This window comes from Helianthus annuus, chromosome 9 (genome assembly GCF_002127325.2).
Source record: "Helianthus annuus cultivar XRQ/B chromosome 9, HanXRQr2.0-SUNRISE, whole genome shotgun sequence".
NCBI classification, from domain to species: domain Eukaryota; kingdom Viridiplantae; phylum Streptophyta; class Magnoliopsida; order Asterales; family Asteraceae; genus Helianthus; species Helianthus annuus.
This window is the reverse complement of record NC_035441.2, coordinates 13711396-13729982: the sequence shown is the minus strand read 5'-3', so window position 1 is coordinate 13729982 and position 18587 is coordinate 13711396. Positions and strand designations below refer to the sequence as shown.

At 39.9% G+C, this 18587-nt stretch overlaps 1 protein-coding gene and 1 long non-coding RNA gene across 2 annotated transcripts; both read left to right on the top strand.

Annotated features, from left to right (window-relative positions):
• Positions 1-1356, top strand: LOC110880339 (disease resistance-like protein DSC1). The gene has a single exon (XM_022128932.1). The coding sequence runs from the start codon at positions 1-3 to the stop codon at positions 1354-1356; it is 1356 nt and encodes a 451-aa protein (XP_021984624.1).
• Positions 1357-9360: 8004 nt separating this feature from the next.
• On the top strand, positions 9361-13424 carry LOC110877010. Its single transcript, XR_004866505.1, has 2 exons — positions 9361-9700; positions 12800-13424. It is a non-coding gene; the product is annotated as an uncharacterized LOC110877010 (long non-coding RNA).
• Positions 13425-18587: the final 5163 nt, after the last annotated feature.

Below are 18587 nucleotides of genomic sequence, written 5' to 3'. Positions count from 1 at the left end.
ATGACTCCGCATCTTCAGACACTAGATCTTTCTAAATGTGATTTATTTGTAGAACTCCACTTGCCCATTGAATGTTCACACCTTAAATCGCTTGATCTTAGTGGTTCTAAGGTGAGTAAGCTCAACCTCGGGATGACTCCACATCTCGAGACGTTAGATCTTTCTAGATGTAAGGAATTTGTAGAACTCCAATTGCCCGTTGAATGTCCGAATCCAAACCTCAAATCCCTCGATCTTAGTGGTTCTAAAGTGAGTAACCTTAACCTTGGGATGATTCCACATCTGGAGACGTTAGATCTTTCTAAATGTAAGGAATTTATAGAACTCCAACTGCCTGTTGAATGTCCAAACCTCAAATCCCTTGATCTTAGTGGTTCTAAGGTGAGTAACCTTAACCTTGGAATGACTCCGCATCTTCAGAGGTTGGATCTTGAAGGATGTTACTGTCTTGAAAAAATTCACGCTCCAGTGGGATGTCTAAAACAGCTTGCCTACTTAAACTTAACTGGTAGTTTGAGGTTTAAATATTTTTTGTTTAACAAATGGTCTCAATTACCTGGTTCTGATTCTGCGCCTACGTTAGAACTTACTGCGGAGTCCCTTGATATATGTCCACTGCATCCCAACAATAATTTTCCAAAGTTTCAGTTGCAATGTAAATATGTTGAACCTGTATCCTCATGGAGTGGAAATGTTGAGATGCTACTTTCTTTTGGTGTATGTGCTTGTACAAACCTTGACTCCTTTTCAGCAAGCATATGTGGCTTACAACGTTTAGGAAAGCTTACACTTGAAGGTAGTATTCCTGAGGTGCCCAAGGATCTGTACCAGTTAGAAAGTCTAGAGGCCTTAACCTTGTGCATGAAAAAGATTACGCATCTTCCAGATAGCATTAGTATGATGAAACAACTGAAATCTCTTACACTTAAATCTTGTTGGCTTCTGGAGCAGTTACCTAAGGATCTAGGCAGATTAGAGTGTTTAAAGGAGCTAATCCTAACGGATTGTATCCAATTAAGAGATATTCCGCACAACGTCCGTAACATGAAATGTTTAAGACGCCTAAATTTCTCCTATCGTAGTCAAGTTAAGGAACTGCCAGAGGAACTTGGACGTTTAGAATGTGCTAGCACAAACCTTGGGTCTTTTTTGGCAAGCATTTGTGGTTTGCAACATTTAAGAGAGCTTACACTTGAAGGCGGTATTCCTGAGGTGCCCAAGGATCTGGGCCGGTTAGAAAGTCTAGAGGAACTAACTTTGTCGATGAAAGAGATTAAGCATCTTCCAAATAGCATTTGTATGTTGAAACATCTAAATTCCTGTTATGGATCCAGGCCCAGCAGCAAGAAGAGTTAGTCACAGGCCCAAACAAGTCTCTAGAAGACTTCACGGTTATGACCTGAATGCCACATCAGCTGAGATCTAACAACCTGAGGGGATATATGAGTGAGGCCAGCTAAATTAATTAATTATGCAAAATGAGTATTGTGTGAGAATTCTCTTCCCATCCCAATCTTCTGTCATTCCCATCTCCATTCTAAAGTTGTATTCCTTTATGCTTTCAATAAAAATTCAACCATTAGCCTATTATTACTGTTCTCCTGCACAATTTTGATTGCTTATTTCCTGTCACCCCAAAAACTAATTCCACTATGGGCTCCCCAGTGACTCCAGCCCAACTTAAAACTATTTCTCCTAACGTGGGATTCCGACGTCTTTCACCGGCTGAAATTGCGACCAAACGCTCTCAAGGACTTTGTTTCCGGTGTGACGAGCGTTATACCTGGGATCATAAGTGTAAGGCGGCTCCTCAACTTCTGTTCTTTGATGATGATTCGTCAGATCTCGATTCCGATGCTGCACAAATTTCCCCAAATTCGGTGCTTCAAGATGGTCAGATGGCTGAGAAATTACAACTGGACGAGGTGAAAACACAATCAGCTATCTCGTATAATGCGCTTTCGGGAGATTCATCGTCTACTACCCTACGTTTCTCAGGCACTGTTCAAGGTAAATCGGTCCAAATTTTGCTTGATGGGGGTAGTACCCACTGTTTTGTACAGACTCGTGTGGCTCAGTTCTTGAATTTCGCCATTGAAGCTATTACCCCGTTTTCAGTACTCGTTGGTAGTGGGGATCGTTTATTATGTTCTGGAATTGCTAGACAAGTTGAGTTAATTGTCCAAAATCAATCGATTGTCGTCGATTTTTATGTGTTACCACTACAGGGGTGGGATATGGTGCTGGGTGTTTCATGGTTGGCTACACTTGGGCCCGTGGTCACCGACTACAAACTGGGTACATTCGAGTTTCAGTTGCACGGCAAAAGGGTGTGTTGGCAAGGGGATTCCAACCCGCCTATTCATCCTATTCAGTTTCATGGGTTTCAGCAGTTGCTTCATAATGACGGTATTGGTCACATCTTTCACCTCGCGATTTTAACTCCTGACACAACCAATACCGCACCCTATCCACCTGATTTACAACGTGTTTTAGATCAATTTGCTATGGTCTTCCAACCACCCCATAGCTTACCACCCCCACGAGCTCAGGACCATTGTATTAATCTTCTACCTTCAAGTAATCCGGTTTCCATTAAACCCTATCGATATCCTCATTTTCAAAAGAATGAAATCGAACGACTCGTTTCGGAAATGTTGGCTCAAGGTCTTATACGGCCAAGTACAAGTGCTTTTTCTTCTCCTGTTCTCTTAGTAAAAAAGAAGGACGGTACGTGGCGTTTTTGTGTCGATTATCGGGCCCTAAACGCCATTACCATTCGAGACCGATTTCCTATACCAACGATTGACGAACTCTTTGATGAGTTGTATAACGCTAAGTTTTTTTCCAAATTGGATCTCTTAGCCGGTTATCATCAAATTCGAGTGGCACCAGGGGATATATCTAAAACAGCTTTTCGAACGCATGATGGTCACTTTGAATTCCTCGTCATGCCCTTCGGCTTAACGAATGCACCCTCTACCTTTCAACGCCTTATGAACGATGTTTTTCGACCTTTTCTTCGTAAATTCATCCTTGTATTTTTTGATGATATTCTTGTGTATAGTCCATCATGGACTAGTCACTTAGATCACCTAACCCTCACCCTTCAGTTATTACTGGATAACCAGTTAGTGGCCAAACTGTCTAAATGTGTGTTTGGTCAAAACAAAATTGCTTATTTGGGTCATATTATTACGGACCAAGGGGTTGCGGTTGACCCGTCCAAAATCGAGGCAATCTTACAATGGCCGACACCTTCAAATGTCAAGGAAGTCCGTGCCTTCTTGGGACTCACCGGGTATTACCGCCGGTTTATACGCCAATATGCGACTATTGCAGGGCCCTTAACCGATCTTTTACGCAAGGATGCTTATGCTTGGAATGATACTACTGAATCTGCCTTCACTAAACTTAAACAATTGTTGGGCTCGACACCGGTTTTACGCCTTCCAGATTTCTCAAAGCCATTTACATTGGAAACGGATGCCTCGGGTACCGGCATTGGCGCTATCTTATCCCAAGATAAGCACCCATTGGCTTATTTTAGTAAAAAGTTATGTCCTCGTATGCAGCAGGCGTCCACTTACCACCGGGAGATGTACGCCATCACTCAGGCTATCGCCAAATGGCGACAATATCTTTTGGGCAACAAATTCACTATTCTGACGGACCAACAGTCCCTTAAGAATTTACAGGATCAGGTGATACAAACTCCTGAGCAACAGAAGTGGCTTGGCAAGTTGCTGGGATTTGATTTCGATATTTTATATAGACCAGGTTCTCTTAACACGGCTGCCGATGCATTATCTAGGCAACCGACTTCCCAATTACTGGCTATTTCTTCTCAGGAACCCTCATTATTGATTGCAATTCGTAAAGCCATATTGACTGATCCGGAGTCTCAGTCGATTCTTTCTCAAAAGTCATCCGGGTCAGATAAATTCCAAGTTAAGGAAGGGTTGTTATTCTATCAGGGGCGCTTGTTTGTTCCTGTTACCGCGGACCTTCGCACCCAATTGCTCACTGAATTTCACTCTTCGGTCGTTGGCGGTCATTCGGGTATCACACGCACCCTGCATCGGTTGAGCTCAAACTTTTATTGGCCAAACATGCGATCCGATGTATCAACATTCATCGCCAATTGCCAGGTATGTCAGCAAACAAAGGCTTCGCCTTTGTCTCCGGCTGGACTCCTACAACCTCTTCCGATTCCACACATGATCTTTGATGAGATTGCCATGGATTTTATTACGTCCTTACCTTCTTCGCAAGGCAAGACTGTGATTATGGTGATCATAGACCGTTTATCCAAATACGGGCATTTTATCGGGTTACCATCGAACTTTTCGAGTGTCACAGTTGCTGTTGCTTTTATCAATGACTTTGTGCGCCTACACGGAGTTCCTGCTAACATCGTTACTGACCGTGATGCACGTTTTATGACCTCGTTTTGGAAGGAGTTACATCGCTTACACGGTACCACCTTGTCCTTTAGTACCGCGTACCATCCGCAGTCCGATGGTCAAACCGAGGCACTTAACAAATGTCTCGAAATGTACTTACGTGCTTATGTGACCGACTACCCTACTCATTGGATGAATTATCTTCCCTGGGCTGAATTCTGGTACAACACGGCATATCAAACCTCTGCACAAATGACACCCTTTGAAGTTGTTTATGGCAGGAAACCACCCACTATTAACCGTTATATCCGTGATTCCACTACTAATGCCACACTAGAAGCTCAGTTAACTGATCGTGACACTGTGTTATCTATTCTTCGGGCTAATTTGGCTAAAGCACAGACACGAATGAAACTTCAGGCTGACAAACATCGTCGTGAACTTTCTTTCGACATCGGCGATTGGGTTTACGTCAAATTGCAGCCGTATCGACAAGGATCCCTCCGCCTGCAGCGCCACCACAAATTGGGCCGCCGTTATTTCGGTCCATATCAAGTCACTCAGAAAATTGGTTCGGTTGCTTACCGCCTTGACCTCCCACCCACGGCTCAGATTCACTCGGTTTTTCTTGTGTCGGTTCTCCGTAAATGTGTGGGTCAACCGACTCAGCAGGTCACACCCTTAAACTTGGTGGATTCCACTTCCACCCTGCTGCTCATTCCTCACCAAATTTTGGATCGGCGCTCCATTCTTCGTTCTGGCCAAACTATCCCTCAAAGCTTAGTTCAATGGGAGGGCTTTAGTGAACAGGAAGCCACTTGGGAGGATGATAGTCACTTACTACACAAATTTCCGACCTTTCACCTTGAGGACAAGGTGGTTCTTGGTGGGGATGGTAATGTTATGGATCCAGGCCCAGCAGCAAGAAGAGTTAGTCACAGGCCCAAACAAGTCTCTAGAAGACTTCACGGTTATGACCTGAATGCCACATCAGCTGAGATCTAACAACCTGAGGGGATATATGAGTGAGGCCAGCTAAATTAATTAATTATGCAAAATGAGTATTGTGTGAGAATTCTCTTCCCATCCCAATCTTCTGTCATTCCCATCTCCATTCTAAAGTTGTATTCCTTTATGCTTTCAATAAAAATTCAACCATTAGCCTATTATTACTGTTCTCCTGCACAATTTTGATTGCTTATTTCCTGTCTTAAATCAACTACGTTACAATTCCCTTACCCTTAGACATTGTTGGCTTCTGGAGCAGTTACCAGAGGATCTTGGCAGATTAGAGTGTTTAAAGAAGCTATACCTATCTGGTTGTAGAGGATTAAGAGATATTCCGGACAGCATCAGTAACATGAAATGTTTAGAACAATTATACCTATCTAATTGTACGGGCATAAATCGTCTTCCGCAAAGCATACATCAATTGAAAGGTCTGCGTATTTTTGGGTCTAGAGAGCAGCTTCAGTCATATGGTTTTAAATCCTTGACAGAAATTTTTGGCTCCTACTACGTAGTTCTGTGAATAACATAGGCACTCACAACATGAGTATCCTGAGGGGTGATTTAAATTCAGAATCCAGCATAGTGATTACAACAAGTGCTGTATTACCGTTTTCCCCAAATCAAGAGTGTTGCTGATTATATATGGTACGTTTTTTATAGGAATTAATGCATTGTATTAATTGATGTTTAAGCAATGGATGGAAGCAACCTCCTATGAATATAATTTCCCATTTTGTGTGTGTAGTTTTTGAATATTTAAATTTGTAATTTATAGAAAGTTACAGGGACCATCTGTTAAAAATTTTACGCTAATTTGAATTTTGTAATTGTTTTTAAGGCACAAATTGGGTAGACAATGAAAAAAAATACAGATGATTGGGGGGAAAGGTTTTTCAGTGACAAAGATGCCCTTCTCCTTCGCTCTTGCCGAAGGTAACCTCTTTCTTATTATAAATCAAATGCTTATGTATCTTTGATCTTTAAACTTAATGGATGTTTCTTGTTTCTAGTAAGGTTTGTGGCACTAAATATTACTATTTTTTTCGTTATTAATATATTAGTATAGAAATTTGGCTTATAATAGAGAGAAATTTGGCTGACATGATCATATCTTTACTTTGAAGCACTTTGGTATTTATATGTAATTCTGCAGCTCTGCAATTTGAACCTGTTTGTTTAGTTGTGTTGTAATAGTATTTCTCTAGATGATGCCCTTAAGCAAATATGATCGTATTACGGTATAATTTTATGAACAGATAATATGATCCTAATATATAGCATATCCCTAGAATAGAAACATGACTAAGCATAGTTTCCATTTATAAACCACAAACGTGAAGATCTTATGCAAGCTACCAGTCTATCATGCCCATGTCGTACATTTAGACTTTCTTCATAATCTGCCCATTTAACATTTGATTCCCGCTAACAAGCCCACTTCCATACCCGTACCAAAATGTGTAGTTTTGAGTTTTGGTACCGGTACCCATTTTTTGAGGATTTTCGATGCCGATTGGTACCGAGCTAGGGACCAAGATCTTTAAGATGAAGAGCATTGTATTGAGATTGGAAAGCAGCAGCGGAACTTTGGTAAAAAAGTCATCGTTGACTTTTTGATCAATGATAACCAAAAGTCGTTAAGAGTAAAAAATGGCGGGGAGTGTAAGTGTTGTACTTTTTTTGAGGATTGTTAACTGGCTCTTCTATTGGGTTTGTCGCAGTGTTTGTATTTCTAGATGAGTAGATACGTTATTGGGCCATTAATATGAGTAATGGATGCATTTGAAGGTTAATTGGGCCGGAATGATACCCACTCTAGGACCCATCTTAATAATAAACTAAATTAATACATGTTACATTTTAAAGCCTAACCGACAAAACAGTATCAATACTACCCGTCCACTGGACGGATATAGAACTAGTTAAACTAATTGCGATCGATTAAATTAATTCCAAATTTAGATGATTTGTGGCGGATTGTAATTTATACCGTACTTATTTAATTTAAAATAATTAAGTGGTGCAAAAGTTTGTTTTTGTATAAGTATATAATTACATGGTCCCTGGATTTAAAATAAAGTTAATTACATAAATGGTCCTTGTAGTTACAAATGGGTATTTTAGTAATTACACTCTAACTTAACAAAAAAAGTTAATTAAAGTTAGTGTTAATACCCCATGTTGTTACAAAATGAAAAGTTAGAACATTAGAATGTAGGGCTGTAAACGAACCGAACTATTAGCAAACAGTTCGTGAACCTTTTGGCGAAAAGTTTGTTTATGTCCGTTCGCTTAATAAACGAACAAATATGAACAAGAAATTTCGTTCAATTAGTTAAATGAACGAACATGAACAGATGTCTTGTTCGTTCGATTGTGTTCGTGAACGTTCGGTGAGGTGTTCGTGAACATTCGTTGATTTGCATTCGTTTATGTTCATATATTTGTGTTTTAATTGAAGATCTTTGTACTTTCTTATATTTTATTTGTACTTTTTATATTATTAAACTTTTATTTCGTTTTTTACCCTAAAAATTAAACTGGGAAACCAACTTTTACCTTGTTTATGCATCATTTCCCTTTCATTTCTCATTATTTACGTCGGCGAATACGATCGACCTCCGTTCCACAATAAGGGATTCAAGTTCGAGTGCTACTCTCTGGGCATCTATCTTTCTCCCTCGTCGCGTCTGCCAAATTTATTTGTGTTCGTTTGTGTTCGTGAACCGTTCGTGAACACGCTCATTTCCTTAATGAACGAATACGAACATAAATCTCGTTCGGTTAAGTGTTCATGAACCGTTCGTGAACACATTTATTTCTTTAGCGAACGAACACGAACAAGGCCTTGTTCGTGTTCGTTCGGTTCGTTTACAGTCCTATTAGAATGTGATTTTAAATTATTAGTAACTGACCTTGGTTACTTTCATTAAACCATATGGACTAACGGTGTAATTAACTTTAGATACAATTGTTGATGCAGTTTTGTGTGGATGTGGCCCGGTTCGGCTCGGCTCGGCTCATTTTGGTTCGGTTCGAGACCGAAGTTGACGACGTTCCTCCGTGGTATGACCCGGCAATTCGCGATACGAGAACGAAGATTATGCATGATGATGCCACAAACATAAATTGAAGTTTGCATGGATGTCACAAGGTTTCTTTGTCTGTGCATGAAATTAACCTTCACGAAGAACTTGTTTGTTTATAACAGTTCACGAAAGACCATGTATTCTTTGTAGGCTTTAGCTGTTCGGAGAAGTGGAATCATGAAGCATGGAGGCCACGAAGAATGTTATTCGTGGACTTGGTTTTTCGTTACAAATGTGCACGAAGAAGCCCAGCTGGTACTTCGTGGGTTTGATCTTTCAGCAACATCAACGAAAAACGTTCATGTTTAGTGGCTTGAGCTGGGTTATTGGGCTATATATAACAGTTCAGATCACATTTTAGCTGAGCTTGGATGAGCTAGAGAGAGTGTAGAGAGAGAGTTGTCTGTGTGCTTGTTTTTTGTATAAATCTTGTAACGAAACTCTGCTCGATCTAATACACAAACCTGTTAATCGTTGTATCTTTGTGTTGTGTTTACTCTCTCGCTCGGTTTATGTCGTAACGGGGATTCCGCACTCATTACGGCATCCGAAACAAGAAGTCATCATAGTTCGACGATCCGTATCAAGACCTACAACAATGAGTCTGATGTGCAGGTCAAGTTCCTCACTGACTGCATATAATACGCGTATCGGGCGATAGATTAGAGTTATATATGCATGCAAATGGAATTCATACTTAAATCTAAAAAAAATTACACAAATCATGTTAATCAAAAGGATATATGATTTTAAGTAAAACGAAATACTTACAACTTTGCAATCGAAAGAACACAAGTAGGGGGTGGCAATAAAAACCCATTTGGGTATTTGGGTTACTTAGGATCCTTTTAAAATAAGAAGCAGGTCACATTGGGCCATGAAATAAATTGGGATGGGTTAGGATGGGTAAAAAATTACCCATCTAAGTTTTATCACAGGCCAGGATGAGTTTTCAGGATGAGTTTTCTAACTTTCTAACCTAAAAGTAAAAGGTATCAGCATTCTCGCTTGACTTTTGAATCTATCACGCTTGACTCGCTTTTCAATCCCATTCGTGGATTCAAGTTTCTTGCCCTAAATCACCGTCATCGTAAATTCCAAACCCCATAATTTTGTGAATCTATCAGCCGTTTTGCTTGCGTCGCTTGCCATCACTAAACTCGATTTTGGGATAAGGGTTTGTATCCAATTAAGGTTTGATTTCTGAATTCGATTATTATTATTTAATACATGGAGAGTAGTTTGATGTGTTATTTGTTGAATTTTGAGTTCAATTTGTGAGAAATTTAGGATTGATTGTAAAGATGCGTAGAACCTGTTTGATGAAATGCTTCAAAGAGGTTTAGACCAAGTTGTAACTGTTATTTGATGTTATCTGTATCTTTGTTTGCATGGTTTTTGGTATTTCTCTATATTAGTTTGTTAATGATGGTGTTATTGAATAATTGTATATTTGCTTGGAAAGGCTTGATTGTTCATTTTTGATATGCCTAACTGCAACTTTGGAGAAATCCATTTACAGCAAACCTTCTCAAAACTCTTCGTGCAGCTTCCAATACTTTCATTGTTTATGAAAATGTTCTCAGTTTGCTCAAACGGAAAAAGAAGAGGGACTGATTTCTCACTTTCTTCATTATGTATGTACTTTTTATATACCATGTTTTGGTACAAATTAACATAAACTTTCATATGCATTTTTTTTTAAATATTTGATAAGCAGTTTATCTTTTTGTTCAACTACTAAATAAACCGTTTGGGTTGGTAGCCGTAGGGGTGTTTAACTGTTAGTGGGTCTTTTCAGAAGTTGGACGCAACCCGAACGTCGGATTTTGACACCAATCTGATCAACCGCATGAACTCAAAAATCATGTCTAATCTTGATCTGATTACATCATTTTCTTGTTTGATTAGGCTGGGATTTTTTTTTTTTTTTTTTTTTTTTTTTTGAATTTTGAGTTCCAGTTGAATAAAGTATACATTTTTCCAATTATAAATCCCTCTTCCCTTTTCAACTGATTAATGCAAAAAATTCCATTCTTGATCTGATGATCATCATTTTCTTGTTTGATTAGGCTGGGAGTTTTTATGAATTTTGAGTTCTAGTTGAATACAAGTATACATTTTTTTTTTCATTCTAGGACAAAACCCCTTTTCCTTTTTTTAACTGATTAATAATGCAAAAGTTTCCATTCTTGATCTGACTGTCATCATTTTCCTGTTTCATTAGGGTGTAGTTAGTTTGGGATTTTTTATATCTTGAGTTCTAGTTGAAACAAGTTCGAGTCGATTATCATTGATTCTCTAGAGAATGACTAATATAGTATATGTGTTTATTTATTTGTAGGAGACACAAATATTTTTTATTTTTTTGATTTTTTTAAATTTTTTTTTATTTTTTTAATTTTTTTTTATTTTTTTAATTTTTTCTGATTTTTTTGTTTTTCTGATTTTTTGATTTTTTTATTTAGAGTAAACTGCCATTTTGGTCCCTGTGGTTTGGTCAGTTTTGCCATTTTAGTTCAAATCTCAAACTTATTACATCTGGGTCCCTATGGTTTGCAATTTGTTGCCATTTTAGTCCAAATTTCAAATTTGGTCAGATTCCCCACTAATGACCCTGCTATTTTGTCTTTACCCTCAGGGGCATTTTAGTCATTTTGGAATTATTATATCCACTTCTTCTATCTCTTTCTCTCTGCACATACTCTCTCTCTCTCTCTCTCTCTCTAAAAACACCCCTCTGTCTCTCTCTCTCTCTAAACACAAGCAAATTATCCCACTCATTTCACCAACATTTCAATCCAGTCCAACACAAGCAATCAAAGTATGCAAATTCATATTCTCAGAGCAAAAAAAAATCTAAATAATATGTGCATACACAACAAAAACCTAAATCAATCACTCTTCTCCACCAATCTACAACATAAATCAAACTATTTCTAATCACCAAATTATAACCTAAACAAAAACGAAAACAATCAAAACCTGTAAAGCCCCTCGAAACCTGATGAGACCTGATTTAATCCTGTTCAGGCGATTCAAGAAGATGATGTTCCGGTGGCTCAGCCCAAGGATATGGGGTTTTGGAGAACATGATGTTACAGTTCTAGGTCTCATCACCACCACCACTGCCCCAAGCACCTCCGCCGCCGCCGCTGCCCTATACTTCCCCAACCACCTCCTCCTCCTCCGTTGCCCTATACTTCCCCAACCACCTCCTCCTCCTCGGTTGCCCTATACTTCCCCAACCACCTCCTCCGCCGCCGCTGATACGCGGCTCCGCCGCCGCTGCCGCTGAAACGCGGCTCCGTCTCTCTTCGATCTCCCTCTCTCTCATGCATCTCTCTCTCATGCATCTCTCTCTCTCTCTTCGCCGCTCATGGCGGCTCTGCTGATGTCGTACCGTCCGCCACCACCAAGTGGTGGTGGTGCTGCCGCCGTTGTTTATCGGGAGGGGACGGCGAAGGGCAGGGGATAGTGGAGAGTGATGGTGGTTGCGGTGGCCGGAGATCGAGATGGAGAGATCGAGATAGAGAGATCGAGAGGTTGGGGATGGAGAGATGGTGGATGTGTGAATGTCTGTATGTATGTATATATATATATATAATATAATTAATTTTGTTTTAATTTATTAAAAGAGTAAATTAAAATGACCAAAATGCCCCTGCACTAAAGGACAAAATAGAAGGTTGCAACAGTAAAAAAATAGGGTTTTTGGATTTTGGACTAAAATGGCAACAAAATGCAAACCACAGGGACCCAGATGTAATGAGTTTGAGATTTGGACTAAAGTGGCAAAACTGGCCAAACCACAGGGACCAAAATGGCAGTTTACTCTTTTATTTATTTAGAGTAAATTACAAGTTTTGTCCTTTATGTTTGTCTCAAATTTCAGGCGCTGTCCTTTACCTTTAAAATTGATGAGTTTTGTCCTTAACGTTTCAAAATCCTACACGTTATGTCCTTTAGCCCTAACTCAGTTAGATTTTTTTTTGTTAAATCAGATTGCAAAAGAGCATTTTAGTCTTTATACCTTCTTAGGGGGTATTTTGTGTAAACAACTTTTAATGAGGGACTCTTTGTACAAAATCAAAAAATAAAAGGTTTTATATAAACTTTATCTTCTCTCTCTCACTCTCATCAGATTTTCCCCCAACCAACCACCCACTTCCACCACAGCTAACAACCACCATCAACCACCACATTCAATCTAATCCACCCCAGTTAACCGATTACTACCAAGTTCTGTAATTTGATCACCAAAAAGATTAACCCGTTCTGTAATTTGATCAGGAATAACGCCATGTAAAGAATTATGAGAAAGATCTAAACGCTGTAAAGAGCTTTGAAAACTGGGAATGTTACCACTCAACATGTTGTTACTAAAGTTCAAAACCTTCAAACCACCACAAGAAGACAGCAACGGAGGCGTGATTACCGCCAGCTGATTGTTGGAAACATCAAGCGTTTCCAACGTTTGAATCGCGCAAACAAGAGACGAACAAGAAGAAGCATCTTGGATGTTGAACAGAGAGAAAGACGAGAGGGAAAGGCCGGTGAAAAACGAATTGTTTGGGTTGCATAAAACCCGTCCATGAACAGGGGTTTGTTAAGTCTTGTGAAGAAGAATTCTGGTATGAAATGTCTGGTTCATTCGTTGCCGATTCAGCTTCAAGTACTCAACGTTTCAGGTTCATTCGTTGTGCCGTTGCCGATTTCCGAGCCGGTTTCAATCGATGGATGTGAGATTTCGTTGATTGATTCGAATCATTGTCCCGGTGGTCAAGACATAAAGCATCACAAATCACTATAGAATCATATCATATCTACAAGTATGTCAAAGGATTTCAAAAGCTTTTGTGCCTATAAACTCTTTGGATGTTGTACAACTGAGTTAATACATTTTTTTAATGAGCTATGTGCTGCATATTGCAAATGGTCTGAATCTATATGATTGGGATCTTAGATTTTTTTTTAAATATTATTTGTTCAACCTATAGCAATGCAGCTTGGTAGTAATCGGTTAACTGGGGTGGATTAGATTGAATGTGGTGATTGATGGTGGTTGTTAGCTGCGGGGGAAGTGGGTGGTTGGTTGGGGGAAAATCTGATGAGAGTGAGAGAGAGAAGATAAAGTTTATATAAAACCTTTTATTTTTTGATTTTGTACAAAGAGTCCCTCATTAAAAGTTGTTTACACAAAACCCCTAAGAAGGTAAAAATACTAAAATGCCCTTTTGCAATCCGATTTAACAAAAAAAAACTGATTGAGTTAGGGCTAAAGGACATAACGTGCAGGATTTTGAAACGTTAAGGACAAAGCTCATCAATTTTAAAGGTAAAGGACAGCGCCTGAAATTTGGGACAAAAATAAAGGACAAAACTTGTAATTTACTCATTTATTTATATTTTTAGCATGTCATGCCCAAATCATTTTGACAAAAACCTATCTTGACCTAAACTTATCCTAACCCATTTCTTAATAAACCCATCCTAACCCAAACCCATCCTAACCCATACCCTCAAGTCCCAATCGACAATCAAACCCAATAGAAAAGATGAAGAAAAGTATTTAGATCGAATAACTCTCAATCTTATTAATCAGAAAATAACAAAAAACTGATTACAGACTCTTAAACCATAACTCGGTTTCTCTCTAGTCTTGTCTCTCTTCTCTTGTCTCTTAATAATGTCTAACCCTACCTTGCTTTATATAGGCTAACCCTAACTTGGTGACCAAGACATAACCAAATATAATTATAATGTAATTAGGAAACTTAACCAATTATGACCAACTTGTCAACAATGATCCCTCAAGTTCACCGACTTGTGACTTGAACTCCTTTATCACCCTTTTCCATCACCGACTTGTGATGAGTCGGGAATTACCGCTAACAATCACCCCCTTAATTTCTGACTCGAAATAAGTAGGTTCTAACATGTCTTCTGTGTCTTGATTCTCATAGAATTCATCTTGATCTATAGCTGTGTTTTTCGACACCTTCCTAGCTCGAACATTCTTGCGAACTTGTACTCGACTAGTCATTTCTCCACGACTCGTCCTTTGGTCATAAGAACTCGCACCACCATTGACTCGGCTGCGATCTTGAGCAAAGACTCGCTTTTTTGGATCATTAAATGTACCTCCTTGGATTTGAATCCCTTGCTTTACCTTTTCTTTGAATTCTTGAACATTTTTCTTTGGACTTTGAATTTTGGGTTTCTTCATTAAACTTGAATCTTTGTGAAGATTTTGACTCGTACTTGGAATATCACCTTTCAGTTCAACTCTTTGTAGATCCCTACCCGCAAAATTCTTTATTCCAATCATGTTAGCTTGTGTACCGAAACTTGCTATCTTGAGGTTGATCTTGTACAAACGGTTCTTGGTCCTTGTCACCTTCATCATAAGCTTACATGTATCATCATGAATGGTTAGCAAATCACATTTCATGTGAATATCACATGCACCTTCCGTTGCTTGACCAAGACTTATTATATTGCTTTGCTTACTCGGTATGTAGTAAACATCGGTTAACAAGCGCTTCTCACACGTTTTCCCTTCAAGCAATACCGATCCCTTTCCCATATATCAATACAAGATCCATCTCCAACCTTCATCTTTCCCGTGACATGCTCATTAAGTTCAAAGAAATAAGCTCGATTACCCGTCATGTGATTCGATGCTCTGTTGTCGAGATACCAAGTGTCTTTCTCCATTGGCTTAGTCTCGAAACGCTTTGGATTCACCCATTCTTCATTTAGAAAAACCGTCTCTTAATCACATCTCATCATGAATAATGATGGATCAAAATCATCGGATTTAGCTAAGTTAGCTTCATCTTGTTTCTTCATACGATCCGGACACCCTGACGCGAAGTGACCAAATTTATCACAACGGTAACACTAAACGTGTGATCTATCTTTCCATCCTTTTTGGCGATCATTGGTTCTTTTTTGACCTGTCTGTTTTGACCCATGATCTTGACCATCTCGGCTTTGACTTCCATCTTGGTCCTTATCATCTCGGTCTTGACGTCTACCTCAGTAACTTGAACCGCCTCGCCCACACCCCCACGTATTTTCATAGGATTTGGATTTTGAGGACGACTCACCATTGGAAAACATTAAATTACCTTCATTTTCTGCTAAAGACTCAATACTTTTAATCATGTCTTCGAACGTCTTCAGACTACCGATTGCTTCCTGAAACGTCATGGCCTTCAAATCTGCGAATTGTTCAATTGAAACTACAATTGGAACATACTTTGCTGGAACAGAGTCTAATAACTTTCTGGTTAGCTTTTTGTTTTCGTAGGTGGTTCCCAAACTGGCTGCTTTGGTCACCAACTGACTTATTCTGCCCGCGAAAGAATCAATTGTCACTGTTTTTCATCTTCAAGGATTCGAACTCATTTTCCAGTTGCTCAATCTTTGCCTCTCGAACCCGTTCAACCCTAACATACCGTGTCTTCAACACATCCCAGATTTCCTTTACAGTCTGAAACTGAGCTACTTGAAATACGAGCTATTCGGGTATTGCCTGAAGTAGAAGTGCAACTACCATGTCATCCTTTTTGGCTTCTACCTCATCTTCACCTGGTTCTAAATCTTTATGTATTCCATAAACCTTGAATATCGCTTTGATATGAATGACCCAGATGTTGTAATTAGTTTCTGTTAATATTGGACATTGTAAAGTTGTGGTACTTTGATACTTAACCACAACCGGTGGTGGTCTGTGCACGTCCGTCATTGATTTCTGAACAACTTTTCAGAATTGAACGTGTTTGCTCGCATAAACTCGGAATAAAGGACAAATCTTGAGTTGAACCCGCTTGTCCAACCCAAATAATAATGAACGTTTAATAATTAAAACCCAAACTTAGTTTAAACCAAAAAATAATTATGATAACCTAACATGTTATAATATTATTTTTTTTTTGTTTAAGACGTTGTTCCAAAAAAATCAATAAAACGTTTTGACTTTTGGTTTCTTTCTATCCCCAGTTGAATTTTAGCTCCAACTTAATTAATTACCTTCACGAATCATCCATCGCAAAAGACGATCAAAATTTATCAACTTTTCATAAACGATTTCGCGATGCCTTGTGTCACCACCGGTGTTCCTTTGTCAGTCTCTTTGATGCCGGAAAAACCCCAATGAATTCTGATTCCGGTTGTTTCCCTTTAATCATCGGTTACGTGAACTCCTTCTGGAACAGCCTCGCTTGTAGGTATAACTCACCTATAGATCTTCGAGCACAGTTCTATAGTTTCTGTTCTCCTTAGCCGTCGATCTCGAGTACGCGTTCGATTTCGACGATTGAACTTGGCTCTGATACCAATTAAAGTCTCAATCGACAATCAAACCGAATAGAAAAGATGAAGAAAAGAATTTAGATGAATAACTCTCAATCTTATCAATCAGAAAATAACTCAAAACTGATTACAGACTCTTAAACCATAACTCGGTTTCTCTCTAGTCTTGTCTCTCTTCTCTTGTCTCTTAATAATGTCTAACCCTACCTAGGTTTATATATGCTAACCCTAACTTGGTGACCAAGACATTACCAAATAACCCTAACTTGGTGACCAAGACATTACTAAATATAATTATAATGTAACTAGGAAACTTAACCAATTATGACCAACTTGTTAGTATTGATCCCTCATGTTCACCGACTTGTGCCTTGAACTCGTTTATCACCCTTTTCCATCACCGACTTGTGATTAGTCGGGAATTACCGCCAACATACCCACCCTAACCTGATGAAACACTGGTTAACACCGATAGTGAACTAGTTGGGTTGTCTCTTCTGTGGGTTCAATCTCCTTCTTTACTCGCCAAATGACTTAGGTCCTGCAAAACAGCAACACCGTTAGCTCGTCAAGAGGGGAATATGGGGGTTTCCCTCTTAACCGGGCTCCGGCGTGAGAATAAGTACTGTTCTGAGGAATAAAACAGTGTGTGTTGAGTGTGAGAAAGTGGAGAATAAAATAATCTTAACCTGAATGATGAAGGGTCCTATTTATAGCCGGAGGGTGAAAGAGGGTGGAGCAACCTTGCCAGGTGCTATAGGGCGCCAGCTGTCCGACCAAGGGGAATATCCTCTTGGTCCCCTCTGCTGTGGTCAGGGTGGTGGTACACGTGGCGCGCCTATATTCGTCCGTGCTGGAGACGTCGTACTGCTGTTGTCGGTCTGCTCCTGGATTTGTTGTAGGCCTACATGGCGCTTGATGATTTGTGACACGTGTTGTCCTTTCTGTCGGAAGGAGCATCTTTGGTGCCACCTTGACGTCCTCAAGAAGCTTCTAGAGGCTTCTGGATTCACTTGCTGATGTAGGCACCATGTTGGATGAAAAAGTGGTGTGGTCCTTGCCATGTAGGCAAAGACTTGGGACCATACCTCTTCAAGTCCCACAGTCCAGTGTGCCTTCTAGTTGAGTTGATCGTCTAGGAGGGATTCTGGACTTATAAGGATAGCGGTTGTTGTTTAATGCATGTTGGTTGCCTTGCGCGGTTGAGCCAAGTGGATGCGTGGCGCATGGCGTGGTGGTGACTGCAAAGGTGGGCCAAGTGGACGCATGGCGCGTGGCATTCAATGGTAACTGCAAAGTTGAGCCAAGTGGACGCATGGCGCATGGCGTACAACGGTGGCTGCAAAGTTGAGCTAATTGGACGCATGGCGCATGGTGGCGTTCAATGGTAACTGCAAAGTTGAGCCAAGTGGACGCATGGCGCATGGCGTTCAATGGTAACTGCAAAGTTGTGCTAATTGGACGCATGGCGCATGGAGTTCAATGGTAACTGCAAAGTTGAGCCAAGTGGACGCATGGCGCATGGCGTACAATGGTGGCGGCAAAGTTTAGCCAACTGGGTGCATTGCAAATGGCGTGTTGGTAACTGCTGAAGGAAGTTTCTTTTCTTGGAATGAGACAACTGATGTGACTGTCTGGTGTCCCTGTCTTATCGGAGGTGAACAGGCGCCTTTCCAGTGGTGTCAGTTACTTTTCGGTAAGGTGTCAGGCGTTTGCCGCCCACGCTCCCGAAAAGGGGGGTGACGGTTTCTCTCCCTTA

Excerpts from the sequence above, each read along its gene's own strand:
- LOC110880339 (XM_022128932.1), top strand. The coding sequence starts at position 1 with ATGACTCCGCATCTTCAGACACTAGATCTTTCTAAATGTGATTTATTT.